This window comes from Camelus dromedarius, chromosome 16 (assembly GCF_036321535.1).
Source record: "Camelus dromedarius isolate mCamDro1 chromosome 16, mCamDro1.pat, whole genome shotgun sequence".
NCBI classification, from domain to species: domain Eukaryota; kingdom Metazoa; phylum Chordata; class Mammalia; order Artiodactyla; family Camelidae; genus Camelus; species Camelus dromedarius.
The window spans coordinates 46,948,479-46,966,753 of NC_087451.1; the positions used below are offsets into that span (position 1 = coordinate 46,948,479).

Genomic DNA, 18,275 nt, shown 5'->3' on the forward strand with positions numbered 1-18,275 from the left:
TGTACATTAAAAATGTTTATTGTGAGATGTATAATGCATATGAATAATACATAAAACATATTTACAATTGAGAGAATAGTGAACAGCCAAGTAGCCACTACGCAGGTTAAGAAACAATATTGCCAGCATCTAGAAGCCCTGTATCTCTCCCATATCACAAATGGTATCTTGACTTGTAATAATCATTTCCTTGTTTTTCCTTAGTTTTATCACCTACTCATGTGTTTCTAGGTAGTTTTGCCTTTTTTTTTTTTTTTTAATGTAAACTATACGGATTACTTGTTTCTTACACCACTGTGAAATTCATCCCAGCTGTATCTCTGGTATATTCATTTCACTGTATTGTGTGTATACATACATACCAGGTTCATTTACTACTGATGGACATTTGGATTATTTCCAGTTTGGTGAAAACACTATTATGAATATTCCTGGTGCACCTGTGGAAGACAAACATGCGGCATCAGTATTACTACGTAAAGCCAAACTGTTTTCCAAAAAGGTCGTACCACTTTACCTGCCACTAGAAACATACATACATACTTACTCTTGCTTCACATCCTCACCAACACTTGATATTTTCTCAACATTTTTGCCATTCCTAGTGGATGTATAATGGTATTCATTGTGGTATTAGTTTGAACAAATTTTTATTCACTGCCATGTCTACTTGATATCTATATGGAAAGAATCTTAATCCTTGTATTACACCACACACAGAAACTCACTCCAGGTGTATGGTAGATCTAGAGGAGTGTTGTCCAGAACTTTCTGCAGTGACAGAAATGTTCTATAAATCTGCATTTTCCATTATGGTAGCCCCTCGCTTCCTGTGGTTATTGAGCACTTCAAATGTGTCTAGTGCAACTGAGGAATTTAAATTTTACTTAACTTTTAAGTTGGACTTCATCAAAATTAAAGATTTCTGTTTGCTAAAAGATACCATTAAGACTGAAAAGGCAAGCCATAGTGGGGAGAAGTTACTTGCAAAGACAAACAACTATCCAGAATATATAAATGAGTACAGGTCATGAGAAAAAAGGCAAGTAGTCCTACCTCAAAAAAATAGGCAAAAGGAAAAGAATTCTTCAAAAAGGAGATATCCAAATGCTAACAAATGATAGCCATCAGGGAACCCCAAAATAAAACCATGAGTTATCATGCCCATCAGAATGGCTAAAATTAAAAGGCAAACAAAACACAAAACATAAACAATTACAAGTGTAAGCAAGAATGTGAAGCAACTGGAGCCCTCATATATCATCTGATGGAGTTTATTTTGGAATACTGATTGACAATACCTACTAAAGCTGAAAATAAGCATACCCTATGGATCAGTGATTCCATTTCTAGGAATTATCCAGTCAAAACATATATATGTACATAGAAGCCAAATACAAGAATGTTTCCGGAAGTGTTATTCATAATAACCCCCAAATGGAAGCAACTCCATGTTCAACAACAGTAGAAGGATAAATCTAGAAAACAAGCAAAACTAATCTATGGTGTTAAAAGTCAACGGGAGCAGGCTGGGAAGTGGTTTCAAGGGGAGCTTCTGTGGTACAGGTAATGTTCTCTTTCTGAACTGGATGTATTCCCTGTGTAGATCCATTAAACTAAATACTCATGATAAGTGCACTTTTCTTTATACATGTTGTAATTTTTAAAAGCTTGTAAGAATGTTCTGGTAAACTTAGACATAGATTTGTCAGAAGTAGAACCTTGTTCTATCAAATAGGGCTTTTTGGGCTACAGAAATCCAATTCAAACTGGCCCAAGAGAGAAGTATTGGTTTAAATATCTAAAAATATAAATGCTCCACTAGAGCCAGAGGTTCAAAAGCAATCATCAGGTCTTTGTCCTTCTCTCCTCTCATTTCTGCTTTCTTTTGTGTAGGCTTTATTCTGTCAGGCAGTCAGGCACTCATTTCCCTATGCAATTCTGGACTTAATTCATCTTCACAGTCCAGAATGCTAGTGGAAAACGTCTCTTTAACTTCTGACAAGTCTCAGAACTGGCCTAGCTTGAGTCACGTACCTTTCCTGGAACCTGTTCAGCCCCATTTGAATCACTGGACTAAGTAGTGAAGGGGTACTTTCTTAAGGGAAAATCAAGGCACTGATCCCAGAAAAGGGGAAAAAGAATGCCAAAGAGACAAAAAAATATCTGGGGAAGGAGTTAGAAGAAACCCTTAATTTGCAGCTTCTCCTTGAGTTCATGTCAAACTTGGTTAATAAAAGTAATGCATAATAGAGTTACCATATGATCCAGCAATCTCATTCCTGGATATATACCTGGAAAAAACAAGAACTCTAATTCAAAAAGATACATGGACCTCAATGTTCATAGCAACACTATTTATAATAGCCACAACATGGAAACAACCCAACTGTCCATCAACAGACTGGCTTAAGATGTGGTATATATACACAATAGAATATTATAAAAAATTAAACATTGCCATTCACAGCAACGTGGATGGACTAAGATTATGCTTACTGAAGTAAGTCAGACGGAGAAAGACAAATAATATATGATATCACTTGTATGTGGAATCTAAAAAATAATACAAATGACTCTATATACAAAACAGAAAGACCCACAGACCTAGGAAACAAGCTTATGGTTACTAAAGGGAAAAAGAGTGGATGGGAGAGACAAATTAGAAGTATAGGAAAACAGATACAAACTACAGTACACAAAATAGATAAGCAACAAGAATTTTCTGTATAGCACAGGGAACTATATTCAGTATCTTATAATCTATTATACAATATAATCTGAAAAAAAAACTGAATCACTATGCTGTACACCTGAAACTAACACAAGACTGTAAATCAATCATACTTAATTTTTTTTAAAGTTACATATAACTTTCCCTATCTAAACCATCCAAGCTGCTTTGTTTTAAGTCTCTGAACACTAGAAGAGGGAAACCAAGTTTCTTATCAGATCGCTCCAACTCCAGCCTCTCCCTCCTAGACTTTATCTTGCATACTATGGTCAAATTAATCTTCCCAATATATGGCTTTAGTTACGACAACCCTAACAAAGGAGTCAAATTCTTTACCAAAGTTGAAGATTTTTAGCCTGTCACTTATGGTCTTCCATGATTTCACCCTAACGTTTTCATAGTTACATTATTCTACACCCCTCTGTATATACTAAGTCAGTGCCTTTGAAGTGTTTGTCACTGTCACTGATCTATTTTAAACTATTAGGATGTAACTGATATTTAATGAGTTAGTCAAGAGATACAGGTATTAGCTTTCTTGTTATTTTTCCTTTCTGGTTTTAAGAGTGTAATAAAATGATTTATGAACGCTAAATTTGATCCTTAATATACATATTTTTTCTAAAGGTCAATATTCTTACTAAATTATGTTTATCCTTCTAAAATAAGGCAATGTAGTAACTCTTCATGATAAAGTTTGAAAGATATAAACAGCACTTTCTTAATGGGAAGACCTGTTAAAGAACTATTTTTTCCATAGCATTCATCGTTTTCCTATGAATAAATTATTTACAGTATATAATTTCCAATGGTAAGTTTCAAAGACTTGGTACAAAAATTTGTTTTATTTTGATACGTAAATGGAACCGCTAATAAGTTGTACTATTTTTTTTAGAGTATATTAAACAAGACATCTTCATAAATAGGCCACCTGGATCTTCAGCTAATTTCATTTAGGCTGAGTATCTCCATCTTTTCACCCTTAACTAAAACTGATTTATAACATAACCAACTTATTAACTTGCTGGGGTTTCAGAATTAAAATGATTTTTAACTTAAAAAAAGAGGAATTATGGTATGACATGAGTGACATAACTTTTAAAATACAATAAAAGCATCAATTAATGTACAAATATATCACTATTTTTATTTTAACTTAAGACAAGTATGCTGTTAGCTAAAAAGTTACTTAGGCAAGATGTGTGATCTGTATTTCACACTTTTACAAATTTTAGAACACAAAGTGTAACAATATTCTCTGTTCAAATCCACATATTTTTATCTGAAACACAATTACTTATAAAACAAATAGCTCCCGCAACAAACATGAGGAAAGTTGTTTAAATTATCTTTTAATGGTTGTAGTAGAGCCAATTTTCTTCATTAAGTACCTGTGGGAATTTAGGTTGCTTGAATACAACCAAGAATGTGGTATTGATAAGTAAATATTATATTTCAATTTAGTCAAACAATCAAGATAAAAGGATTGACTTTTGACTTACACCTAAACCAAAATGAATTTTGAAAATGTATTTTAAAATAGCCTCTCACTCAACCACTGTTAACACACTCATGTATGTGTTCACACAGCACGTTCCAGGAGTTATAATTTTCTGCACTTCCACAGGTCTTTCTGCTGGGGCAGTCATCAATCATCTTCTTTCTCAATATATGTCTTTGCGTTAACTCGTGCCATTTGCCGGGCCAAGTATCTGTCTCTTGCTGACATTACGGTTTCTTCGTTGCTCCGCTTTGCAAACTTGTTCACTGTCTCAGGTGGCCTCTCTTGTTCTTTGACCGTCTCCTGACATTCCTCAGAGATTCTGTGTTTTGTTCCCAGGGATGTTTCAGAAGTAGAGGGTTTCTCTGGGTTTCTTTCTTTGTCTTTCTCCATGTTTCTCATTTTACTGGCTCTTTCCTGGTTAAGAAACCTATCCTTTGCCCTAGAATTCGGGCTGCTTTCCTTTCTGTCTCGATTTCTTTCTGAAGATTGAAAACTTACTTCTCGTCTTTCTCTATCTCTGTATTTATCACTGTTTTCATATCTTTGTTTCCTTGCTTTCGTATATTCTTCCTTTTCTTTGCTTTTCTCTTCCTTCTCTCCTCCTTTCTCACTGTGTTGGTCATAATCATTTCGTTGTCTATCTCTTCCTTGTTCTCTTGAGGGGTATTTCTCCCTGTCTTTCTCCCTTTTCCATTCCCTGTCATTTCTTTCTTTTGCATCTCTTCCCCTCAGTCTATCTTCCTGTTCATGCCTCTTCCAGTGGGAATCTCTGTAACTGGCCTCTCTGTGATTATGGGAATCCTTCCTTTCTTTTCGGTAATCCTGGTCAATGTAATAGTTGTCCTGGTCCCTGGATTGTCTCTCTTGGTGCTGATCTTCCTTTTTCTCATGTCCTCTTGACTTGGAACTTTTGGAGTGGTGTTTGGTACCATGCTCTCTTTCTTCACTAGATGACTGTGAGTGGGTATGATTCCTGTGATGCTTGGAGTCATTTTTTAAGGTCTCTGTGCCCTTTCCCCTTCTGCAGTTCGCTTGATTATTTCCTTCCATTTCATCATCCTCACTGCTCTTAGCATCAAAGTCACTGTCTGCATCTGGATTTTCCTCTACTTTCACAACAGTTTGGAGAATGCATTTCTCATGAGGTATTCTATTCTCTGAACTAACTTCATCGGAATATCCCTTTGATTTCTCTTCTTTTATCCCAGACCTTAAAAATATTGTAACACAAAATGCCACATTATCAATTACAGCAAGCAAATGTAGTGTTCATATAATTTCTATCAATATTTAAGTCAATACCACTGCAATTATATACGGTATTATTATCCAAATTCAAAAAGTGCTGATGTCTACTCTGTAAACATCTGCAAACTAGTATTTTCTAACCATTCAGAATATTTTCAATACTGGTAGAAATAAACATGTAAAAATCAGCCCTTCTGCATGGACCACTAGAATCTTTAGGCAGTGGTCTGTGCAAGGTCTTCATTTTTGCCAAACATAGACAAAAAATAACTGGGAAGATACATTCTGGATCTAAGTACTAATTTCACAACATGAAGTTGTGGCTCTTTGGTGGATTTTTTTCTTTATTTTTAAAAAAGTTTAAGAATAGTCCTGGAAAGGTGAAGATAAATTTTTTCACATTTTTTCACATTTCAAAATGGTGCCAAATCTATTTCTAAATATCACTAAATGAGCCCTCACATGATTAAAAAGGCACCAGCATCCTGCTATACCCCTCAGCATCTATTACAACAAAATGGAAACATGTGAATCCATCCAGCTATTACAATCAATTACATTAACACTGTTTACATCACCTATATTTTCTCAGCTGGTAAGAATGGTTAATTTATTTACATTACTCACATTCATTCTTACTAACCACACAAACAAAGCAACAACTACGGTTGTCTAGGAACTGCTGGCAAAAGTGTCTTGGCTAAAGGACTCACTAATAGTTAGGAATTCTATTATCAGACTCTGGGAAGTGCAACTACCAAATGACATTATGGAGTTTCATGCTGGCCTCACAACTGTTCCAGATGAAACTCTAATTTTCCATTCAAAATCTCAATTTTCAAATATACTTATTAGACTCATAATTCGCATCAATTTATAATCAAAACCTAGCAGTTTTGGGGTAATCCCCTCCCTTCATTCTTAATTCCATTCACCTGCCTCTCCTCTTTCCCTAGCAACATAGACTCAAATCCCCTTATCTGTATGTTTCTATTCCAAAAAATGATTTACTTAGATACAAGTTTAGGACAAATTTTACCTTCAGCTATATACTTACGGCATAATCATTTCACCATTCCTATAATATCTCATAACTCTATTCAAAAACCTTTCAATCCTTATTTTCTTGACCAGTACTAACAGAAATATCTACAGAAATGGTAATGTCCGTATCTGTGCTGCTCAATACGGAAGCCACTAGCCAAATGTGGCAACTAAGTACTTGAAATGTGGCCACTGTGACTAACATTTTAGATTTAATGTAATTTAAAATTAAACAGCCACATATAACTAGTGGCCACACACTGGATAGAGCATTTCTAAGCCCTTGATTATGTGAATCTTACATTTTAGGGAGGCTAGGTCCTATTTATGAAAATAAACCATTTCTCTTCTCATATACTATCTGAACATGCATGTAGAATTACTGCAAAATAAAAATAATCTTGAATTAAATCTGCAGGTTTTTAAATTAAGAAACTATAAATTTCTAGTTATTCATTCAATTAGGTCAAGCTTGGCTGAGAACACAATATGCAATACTGCAATTCTCTGGTTTCAGAGTTAAAATGATCCCACTACCACAAATCATGAACAGTATCTTTCTTCTACACATTTCATATGCCACCTCTCACCTGGCTTCACGAAAACTACATGTAGGTACTTCCTCTTCACCAACTGCTTGATTTAATAGATGCCTATAAAATCCACTGAGATCTCTCTGCTTGGTTACATCCAAACGTGCTAAAACAAGGAAAGCAAAAGTGAGAATACATTCCACAAGGCAAAATGCAATTCAGTTTTACAGGCACAGAATATATAACACAGTGTATAAAGTGGTCTCTAGATCAGGAGTTGGCAAACTATATAGCCTACAGGCCAAATGTGGCTGCCTGTTTTTGTAAATAAATTTTTATTGGAATATAGACCTGTTTATTTGTTTATGTATTCCTAAGGCTGTTTTTGCATTACAAAGGCAGAGCTGAACAGCTGCAACAGAGAACACAGGGTACACAAAGGCTAAAATATTTACTATCTGGTCCCGACTGATGTTCTAGATGAACCCATAGGACATCCTTGACCGAGTCTTACACATTTGGTTTTTTTCCACTTAAAGTTGATAAGCACTTGTCAATTAAGCTATTTCTAAGTACATATATTTTACTTAGATCTTGAGAAACAACCATGAGTAGAAAGCACTGAAGTAAAGCACTAAGGTATTCTTCAACTTCTGCACAACTTTGTTCTTTCTTGAAGTAATGTTTTTCTTTTTCTAAATGCCCAGATAATGCTCCTTGGGTGATGTTACTCTAGTTTTCTCATCCCAGAAAACAGAACTAGGATTTAAATCTCAACTTACATTGTTTTTGACAAATGTCATGGTATTATTCCTTGTAATCAATGTTTTTACATTTGAAATCATTTTCTAATACAATGCTCTATAATAACCATAGCTTTAAGCAACAAAATGAGATGCAAGTGAAAAGTCCATAGAAATACATTTACTAAAAGTGCAACTGTGTTTTTAGTTAAAATCTCATTTTATAATACTACATAATATTATATCTTAAACCCTGAATTCATAAACATAAATTATGACATTATAATCTAAATGGTCAGTGACAGAGCAAATGTCTAACCACAAGGCGGAATTCTCCTGTCTGTTCCCTCTACCATTTCACCTTCAAGTGCAGCAGCCCTCTTTTCTCTTTCCTCCTCTTCAGCTCTTTCTTGCAGTTTTTTCTTATAAGCAGATGTTACAAATGCCTCTTTATCATCAAATTCTCCCTTTTCCATTTCTCGTTCTCTCTGTATTTTCTTTTCCATTCTTTTTTCCTGTTCCTTCTTTCTGATCTCAACTGCTTTTAGTAAGTTGTGAATATACTTAGGCTAGGGGAAAAAATAAGATTACTTAGGAAAGAATCAAAGATAATAACTGTTACTATTTTATTTTTATCATGAATTCATTAATATGAAAGTTGAAGGCTAAAAATCCAAATAAGTAGGATTGTGAACTTCTCAAAATGCAATATAAATTTACTAGCAAGATTGAAACTAAAATTATTTTCAGTAGAAATTTATGTGTAAAGACAGAAATTATTCAAAATGCCATTTCACTTTTTAAAAAAAAATCTCAAATAAGTAATTTCCCAATTATTTTTCTCACCTTTTACTGGCATTGTTTCACTTCTTCAACAGATATGTGAATAGGAAAGCTTCCTATTAGTTTTTCACATTAGTTAAAATATAATTATCTAAAATAGTAGCATTAATATAATTTTACACTACCACCTTATTAGTAGACACTGTGAGGTTCAAAGATCCTTAAAAAACAGGCTGTGCTTGTGAAAGAATAATAGTGATAGAAAATTTGAACTTATTTCAATCCCCACTCGCCCAACTTTTTTTCCAAACTAAAATATCACGACATATGTAGATGATTCAGTTACCAGCTAGGAAGAAATAAAAAATGATAAAACAGAAATAAACATGAACAGGAGAGGAAGTAGTACAAAGACTTTCTTAGGAAAAATTTTCAAAAAATAATTTGCAAAAGTTTTAGAGCAAAAAACAAAATTTATAAAATTTTTAAATAATTCACTTGTTCATTTTAGGATACTAAATATATAGCTTCCTGGGTTCTAACTCAAATCTATACTATCTGGAACTAGGGGCTCTTCACACTTCAAATACCTAAAAGCTTTTTCTCAGATCATCCTCATGCTGAAGTTAAGATTAAGATACAAAATGCAGGTCAAGGTCAAAGAAAGTTTGTATATTCAGCTACAAACCTTTCGGTCTTTTCCCAAAAGCAATTTGGGATTACTTTCTTCCTTTTTTTTCTGCATTTCATCATAAATACTGTCATATTCATATACAGTAGAATCTTCTGCAAGGGCCTTCTGGATTTCCAGTTTGGTCTTTAAAAAAAAAAGTAAACGTGTTTCAAAAATATAAGCCAACTAATAGATACTACAAAAAGTCTAATTTTTTTGAGATAGGATCATAAATCGGAAATATTATCAGAAAAATTGTCTCAATCATGTTTTAGACAACAATTACGAACATCAATTCTGGAGCCAGGCTGCCTGGATTTGAATGCTGGTTCTATACTTACTTGCTACTTTGGACAAGTCTGTTTAATATTTTTGCGTCTCAGTTTTCCTTATCTAAAAAAATGAGGATAATAACTGTATCTACCTTTCAAGTTGTTCTGATAATTAAATACCTTAATAAACTTAAAACATTTAGAACAGAGCTTGAGACAGACTTAAGTATTCAATAAATGTTAATTATTATCTGTTCACTTGTACATAAATAGAATTATCCACATCAAAAGTAGGGTATGACTTAGAAACATCTAACCTTGATTTTGAGATTGCCTATATTATATTACATACTAAGCTTTTATATCATCTTTAGTTGAGTTACCAAATGATATGTTCAGGTTTCAAATGGCAGGAGACACTTTTCATTTTATTTATTTACTTTCATTTAAGTACAATTGACATACATTATTTGACATTTGTATACATTGTGAAATAATCACCACAGTGTCTAGTTACCATGTCACAATATAAAATTACAAAAAAAATTTTCCCCTTGTGAAAAAACTTTCTAAGATTTACTTTCTCAGCAATGTCTAAATTTGCAGTGCAATATTTTGACTATAGTCACCATGCTATACATTACATCCCCATGACATAACTATAACTAGAGTTTTTTATCTCTTGATCCCCTTCACCCATTTCACCTACCCACCTCCAACTCCCCTCCCCTATGGCAATCATCAATCTATTCTCTGTATTTACGAGCTTGGTTTTGTTTTGCTGTTTTTTTATATTCCACATATAAAGGAAATCATACGGTATTTGTCTTTCTCTAACTTACTACACTTAGCATGATACCCTCCCGGTCCATCCATGTTGTCGCAAATGGCAATGTTTCATTTTTTATGGCTGAGTAGTATTCCACTGTACACACACACACACACACACACACACACACACACACACACACACACACACACACACACACACACACACACACATATATTCACTCTACATCTTCTTTATCCAATCATCCATCAATGGCCACTTAGGTTGTTTTCATATCCTGGCTGTTACAAATGCTGCTGCAATGAACATAGGAGTTCATGTACATTTTTGAATTAGTATTTTCACTGTCTTTGGATAAATACCTAGAAGTAGAATTGCTAGGTCATGTGGTAGTTCTATTTTTAATCTTTGAGGAAACTCCATACCATTTTCCATAATGGCTGTACCAATTTACATTCCCACTAACAGTGTATGAGGGGTTCCCTTTTTACCACATTCTCACCAATACCTGCCTTGTCCTTTTTGATAACAGCCATTCTGACAGGTGTGATATGATATCTCACTGTGGTTTTGATTAGTATTTCCTTGATAATTAGTGCTGCTGAGTTTATTTTCACATGCCTGCTGGCCATCTGTCCTCTTTGGAAAAATGTCTCCTTAGACCCTCTGCCCATTTTTAACTGGATTGTTTTTTGTTTTTGTGCTGTAGTAATCTGAACAGTATATACTGGCACTACAGCACTGCAACATAGTTTGAAAAGCAGGGAGCATGATACCTCCTGTTTTGTTGTTGTCTCAAGATTGCTTTGGCTCGTTGAGATCTCTTGTGGTTCTATACAAATTTTAGGATGGATTGTCCTATTTATTCAAAAATATCACTGGAATTCTGATAAAGAATGCACTGAATCTGTACATTGCTTTGGGTAATATAAACATTTAAACAATATTCTTCCTTATGAGCACCAAACAGCTTTCCATTTATTTGTATCTTCTTCAATTTCTTTCTTCAATATCTTATATTTTGCAGTGTATGGGTCTTCCACCTCCTTGGTTAAATGTATTCCTAGGTATTTTATTCTTTTTGATGCTACTGTAAATGAGACTTTTATAAATTTTTATTTCTGATAGTTTACTGCTAGTATGTAAAAATGCAACAAACTTCTGTATATTAATTTTATATCCTTCAAATTTACTGAATTCATTTATTAATTCTAACAGTTTTTTGGTGGAGTCTTTAGTTTCCCATATATAAAATCATGTCTGCAAATATTGACAGCTTTACTTCTTCTCTTCCTATGTGGATGGACTTAATTTCTTTTTCCTGTCGAACTGGTCTGGCTAGGACTTCTAATACTATGTTGAATAAAAGTGGCAAGAGTGGGAATCCTTGTCTTGTTCCTGATCCATCCTCTGTGGATGATGTTAGCTGTGGGCTTGTCATATGTGGTCTTTATTATGTATTTGTTGAGAGTCTTTATTATAAATTTATGTTGCATTTCAACAAATGCTTTTCTCCATCTACTGAAATGATCATTGATTTCTGTCCTTCATTTTGTGAATGTGGTGTATTACACTGATTGATTTGTGGGTTTTAAACCATCCTTATATTCCTGTAATAAATCCCACTTTATTATGATGTATGCTCCTTTTAATGTATTGTTGAATTTGGTTTGCCAATATTTTGTTGCGGATTTTTGCATCTATGTTCATCAGGATATTGGCCCATAATTTTCATTTCTTGTGAGGTCCTTATCTGGTTTTGGTATCAGAATAATGCTGGTGTCATAGAATGATTTTGGAAGAGCTCCTTCCTCTTCTATCTTTTAGAAGTTTGACTCTTTAAATATTTGGTAGAATTCACCAGTGAAGCTGTCTGGTCCTGGACTTTTATTTGTTGGAGTTTATTACTGATTCAACCTCCTTACTAGTAATCAGTCTATTCAGATCTTCTATTTTTTCATTATTCAGTCTTGGAAGATTGCATGTTTCTAGAAATTTCTCCACTGCTTCCAGGTTGTTCAATTGCTGAAGCATAATTGCTCATTGTACCCTCTTATGATCCTTTGTATTTCACTGATAGCAGTTTTAATTTCTCCTCTTTCACTTGTGATTTTATTTATCTGAGCTGTCTTTTCCTCTAACTAAACGTTTGTCAATTTTATCTTTCCAAAGAACCAGCTTTTCAGTTCATTGGTCTTTTTTTTTTTTTTTGTCTTTTTAGTGTCTATTTCATTAATTTCTGCTCTAATTTTTTTAATTATTTCCTTCCACTAACTTTGAACTTCATTTTTTCTTTTTCTAGTTCCTTTAGGTGTACAGTTTGATTGTTTATTTAAGATTTTTCTTATTTCTTGAGGTAGGCCTATATTGCTTTAAACTTCCAGCTTAGAACTGTTTTTGCTGCATCCCATATGTTAGGCTATGTTCTATCCCCATTTTCATTTGCCTCGAGGCATTTAAAACTTTCTCCTTTGATGTCTTCATTGACCTACTGGTTGCTCAGTAGCACGTTGTTTAATCTCCACGTATTTGTGATTCTTCCAGTTTTCTTCCTGTAATTTCTGGTTTCATACCATTGTAGTTTGAACAATACTTGATATGACTTCAACCTTCTTAAAACTTATTAAGACTTGTGTTATGGGGTAGCATATGATCTATCCTAGAGAATGGTCAATGAGCACTTGGGAAGAATGTGTATTATGATGCTTCTGGATGGAATATTTTGTACATCTCTATTAAGTTCATCTGGTCTAATGTGTCATTTAAGGCCAATGTTTCCTTATTGATCTTCTGTCTGGATGATCTAACCACTGATGTAAATAGGGGTATTAAAGTCCCCTGCTATTAGTATATCGCTGTCAATTTCTCCCTTTAAGCCTGATATTTATGTGCTCATATGTTAGGAGCATTAAAATTTATAATTGTTGTATCTTTTTGTTGGACTAATGCCTTTATCATTATGTAAAGCCCATCTTCATCTTTTATTAAAGTCTTTGTTTTAAAGTCTGTTTTTGAGGAGTGGCCAAGATGGAGTAGAAGGACGCTCTTAGCTCACCCTCTCCCATGAATACACCGAGAGTGACATCCATGGACTCACCCATCCACTCAGAACACCTGGTGAACTTTGACAGGACATCACCTTCTTCAAAAGACAAAATTCGCCACAAATCTGATAAACAAGTTTATACTGTATAGCACAAGGAATTATATTCGATATCTTGTAGTGGCTTATGGTGAAAAAGAATATGAAAATGAATATATATATACTCATGTATGACTGAAGCATTGTGCTGCAGACCAGAAATTAACAAAACACTGTAAACTGACTATACTTCGATTAAAAAAAAAAGTAAAAAAAAAAGTAAAGTCTATTTTGCCTAAGTAGTACCCCTATCTTTCTTTAGGTTTCCATTTGCATGAAACATCTTTTTCCATTTCTTCACTTTCAGTCAGTGTGTGTCCCTAAATCTGAGGTAAGTCTCCTGTATACAGTATATAGATGAGTCTTATTTTATTTTTTTTAAATCCATTCAGCCATTGTGTGCCTTTTGGTTAGAGAATTTAGTTCATATACATTAAAGTAATTATTGATAGGTATGTACTTACTGCCAGTTTGTTCACTGTTTTCTGGTTGTTTGTAGTTACTCTCTGGGGAAATATTTTAATGTTCTTCCCTCTGCTTTATCTTATCTAGAGTTTCAGGGCCAGCTCACCACCTACCTTTTAAATGAGGCCATCTTTGAGGACTTTTACCCACAATGATCTCTTTCTTTTGAACTCTAATGGCTCATTCTACACTGCAATACTTATCTTTTAAGAATACTCTTGATGTTATTACTTTCTAATTATTTCACAAATCATAGTCTCTTGTCCCAGCTGTCCTGAGGTACAGAGATACGTATTTTAACTTTTTCTTTAATTGGTACATTGCCTACTGCAATGTGAAACACAAAAGGGATCATTTTTTAAAGTGATAATTTGATAGAATAATAGCATAATTATTCAAAGAACTGACCTAATATTCTCAGGTTTTCACAGGTCAACAGTTAGACTGCAATGATGTACATGCTAAATTAAAAACTTCTTTTCTGGCATATTGTTTAAGATATTAACATTTCAATTTATTTTAACCTCAGAAAAACAATGATTCTTCTGACTACATGGTAAATTAGTACTGCTGCTCCCTCCCCAAAACCAACCTGGAGAAATCAAAGGAGGAAAAAAATGGAATCCAAGAAATAATCATCCCACAACAACAAAAAGCAAGGGAAAGAGGATGCTAGGCTATTTTAAATTGATAACTTGATTTTTTATATATTGGGAGAATGGCAAGGGAGTACTTGTGTAGATATAGGGTATTATTAATTTAAGTTTCAGAATATATAAAGCAAAAACTGAACAGAAATCTAAGGAAAAACAGACAAGTCCAAAACTATAGTAGGGGATTTTAATATATGCCGCTCAGTATTTAACAGAAGAGACAAAAAAATTAGTGTGAATATATATGGATTCCCATAACTGGACAAATTAAAACACTTACTTTTTTCAAGTATCAAAAAGAATATTTATAAATAACTATTGGATCACACAGTTAATTTTGATACATTTTAAAAAATATATAATTAAAAAATCCTTAGCTTGACAACAGATATCTACCAAAAACCTACAGGATATATTATATTTAATGATGACATTAAAAGTTTTCCCAGTGAAGTAGGGAGTAAGAGAATGTTGCCATCATCAGTTCTGTGCACTTGAGGTCAAGATAAAAGAATTTTAAAAAGAAAAGAAAAGGGAAAAAAGTGGTCTAAGTTAGATAAAGTATTCTATTTCTAAGAGTATTTTCTTCTAGATTTAGTAAATGCAATCAAGGTGATATTCTTCACAATAAACGTTAGTTTGGGATTAAAGCAGATCAAGGGCTGAATCATCCAAGTGGGAAAAATAAAGTGAAAAGGAGGTAGCCACAGGTGGGAGATCAAAGCAACAGCAGGCAGGTGAGAGGTAGAAGAGCTGTAGCAGCATTCCCAATCATCCTTACAGTGAAGAAACTGAATTTGATGGTCTCTCTAAAATTCCACTGAGCTCTAAAATTCTGATTCAAAGCACTCCAGCATTTATGTTAGAGAATCAGTTTTTCATGCTTTTATGTGTATATTAAATCATTTTCAGGCTGCTGAGTTACACATTATATCCCACTATGAAACTAAGATATCTTAAAATAACTAAATACCTAGTTGTGTGCCCATTTCCCAAGGAGGCAGCAAAACACAGTGGCTAAAAGCTTGGGCTCTGTAATTTCACTGCCCAGGTCTGAATACAACTTGACCATTTACTAACTATGAGATCTCATGAAAGTCACTTTTTGCCTTCATTTTCTCAACTACAGAATGGAGATTAAAAGACCAACTATCTTACAACAGAACTGTTGTAAGAATTAAAGATAATTCTTAGAAAGAAGCTGCTGTAATGTCTGGCACACAGAAAGAGCTTAACAAATTTATTCTTATGAAGAATTCTAGTTAGACAAGGGGAAAATAGGTGCCAAAAATAAAAGAAAATGTGGAGGGGAAAGAAAGGTACTTTGTTTAATTTCATTATTTTCTGCAGCAGCTAAATCTAAGATATACTGGTACAGTAGAAGAAAAATTAGTAAAAGTTCACACCTAGTTCTGTAATTGGCTGTATGATCATGAAGGGTAACTTATCCTTCTGAAATTTCAAATTTCTGAATCAGGAACATGGGCAGGTTTGTAAGAATTTTAAAAAGATAATGTATGTGTAAAAAGTAGTTGAAACACTATACGTTAACTACAAATAAAAGGTGCTGGGCAAGTCTACTGAAAACTACCTGATATTCCCCTTCCTTGACAGATAAGTTTAAAATAATTACAAAATTGAGAAATCATTTTTGTTATATACAGACTTTCTTTCTAGCAAGTAAGCTCACTACTAGGAATTACTAAACCATGTAATCCATTGTCAGACTAAATCATCTGAAAGCAGAAATGGGTTTAATCTACAACAGCAAAAAAGAGCTAATTCGTCATCATGGTTTTCTCCTTTAAAATTCATACAAAAAAATCTGACATCTATGTAAATCAAGAAACATCTTACACATTTTCAGAAAACAAACATCAAGGTAAAATTATTTCTTTATATACACCTACTCTGTTTAGTTTCAGTTATTTAGATACCAAAACTTATACTTTAAAATGTGAGCTGAGGGGGAGGGTATAGCTCAAGAGGTAGAGCGCATGCTTAGCATCCATGAGGTCCTGGGTTCAATCCCCAGTACCTCCTCTAAAAATAAATAAATAAACCAAATACGCTCCCCTCTTAAAAAAAAAAATCTAAAATGTGAGCTGAAATACTTCACCAAATGCATTTAACTCATCCTTCCATCTTACCTGTTTCATTGCTTGCTTCTTAGCAGCTTCTCTCTGAAGGCTTTCACTGACAGAAGTCTATAAAATAGGAAAATGCTGTCATTATTTAAACCAATTTAAAAGTTATTTTCCAGTATTCTGTTTGGCATCTGGTTCCTTAGCTATAGTTAAAAACAGAAAGATAATATGAATTAAATTAACATTTTCAAGGTCTTTCCCCTAAACTTTAAGACAAAAGTGAATTTTCATTATAAATCATCAGAGTAGGCTATAAGGTGTAAGAGAAAATAAAATGGTACAGGATAAGATGAGGTAACATGGGCTTTTAGTCCCAACTTCACCACTAAGTTGTTCAAACTCTATGGATTTCAATTTGCTTTGTGTGCATATGTGAATGTGTATGTGCTGGGTGGGGGAGGACTGGTGCCTTGTAATACTAAAACAGTACGATTCCTACCAACAAAAAGCACATTATTTAAATATTCACCACTGAATATAGCATATCAAACTCTTAGTATATATTGAAGGCTTAGGGTCAGCCAGAACTATCTGTAGTTATAGTCAATCACTAAATTAAGCATTGAAAAGTCTACCATAACAGGCATTGTTCTAGCTCCTGAAGACAGCAGAAGAACAAGAACAGTTTCTGTCCTAGAGAGATAAATGGTCTGAAAGGGAAGACAAATAACTAAAGAGATAATTACAATATAAATGTGATAAACAATATAATAAAGGGATTAAAAAAAGGGATGTGAGAGTACAGACTAGAAGGAAACTAAATGTATGAGGAAAGCCTTCCCAAAAGAGATATGACATTAAGACCTGAATCAAAACAAATTTAAGAGAAGGTAAGAGGAGTATAGAAAGTAGTAACCACACAGGCAAAAGTAAAGACTTGCAGCTAAGAAAAGAAATATAATTAGAATACTTAGGAAAAACCGTCTCCTTTAAAGTATAAAGCTTTATAAAAATACAAATCAGCACTGAAATGCATGGTTTAAAACGGTACATTTTATGGTGTGTGAATTACATCTTTAAAAAAAGGTTACTAATAAATTTATTTTTTAAAATATAATCCTCAGACTTAGGACTATAGTTCTCTAGCCTATTGACATACCCTGTTTTCAGCTGAAATAGTTATCAATTGGTGCTTCCTTTGTTTTCCATGGCAACAAAACAAAATAAACAAACCTATTTTTAGTTCTCCATGACCATGTAGATGAGTAGGTTAACACACAAAAGCCAGACAATAATAATAGAACACTTACTTAATAAATTAAAAGAAGCATACTGGCAGAGACTAAGTTCATTTTAGATAATAAATTCACTCCAACTGGAGGAAGAGATGTTAACAAAAATAACAGCTAACATCTATAGAAACAAGTGCTATTATGCTAAATGTATTACTTGTGTTACATGTATTACTTAACTCAAATGTCCCTGTTATGTGATATGACATATTCATTAGAATATAAATTTTAAGCATGAAAGTATTAAATATTCTAATAAGCATATCTCATGAAATTCTTTCCAATGCATTTTTATGCCTCAGTCTAATTAAT

The 18,275-nt window shown here is 33.5% G+C and overlaps 1 protein-coding gene across 2 annotated transcripts in view; it reads right to left on the bottom strand.

Moving 5' to 3' along the window:
- Positions 1-235: 235 nt before the first annotated feature.
- Positions 236-18,275, bottom strand: part of NSRP1 (nuclear speckle splicing regulatory protein 1) — a 36,370-nt gene continuing 18,330 nt past the window's right edge. Inside the window, exons 3-7 of one of the 2 annotated variants that reach the window (XM_010978941.3) lie at positions 16,735-16,791; positions 9,278-9,406; positions 8,168-8,375; positions 7,121-7,229; positions 236-5,448 (exon numbers count right to left, since the gene is read on the bottom strand). In XM_010978941.3, coding sequence (XP_010977243.1) covers positions 4,383-5,448; positions 7,121-7,229; positions 8,168-8,375; positions 9,278-9,406; positions 16,735-16,791 — 1,569 coding nt within the window. In that variant the 3' untranslated portion in view covers positions 236-4,382. The remainder of the gene's footprint in view (positions 5,449-7,120; positions 7,230-8,167; positions 8,376-9,277; positions 9,407-16,734; positions 16,792-18,275) is intronic. The other variant, XM_064495851.1, reaches the window with a different exon arrangement.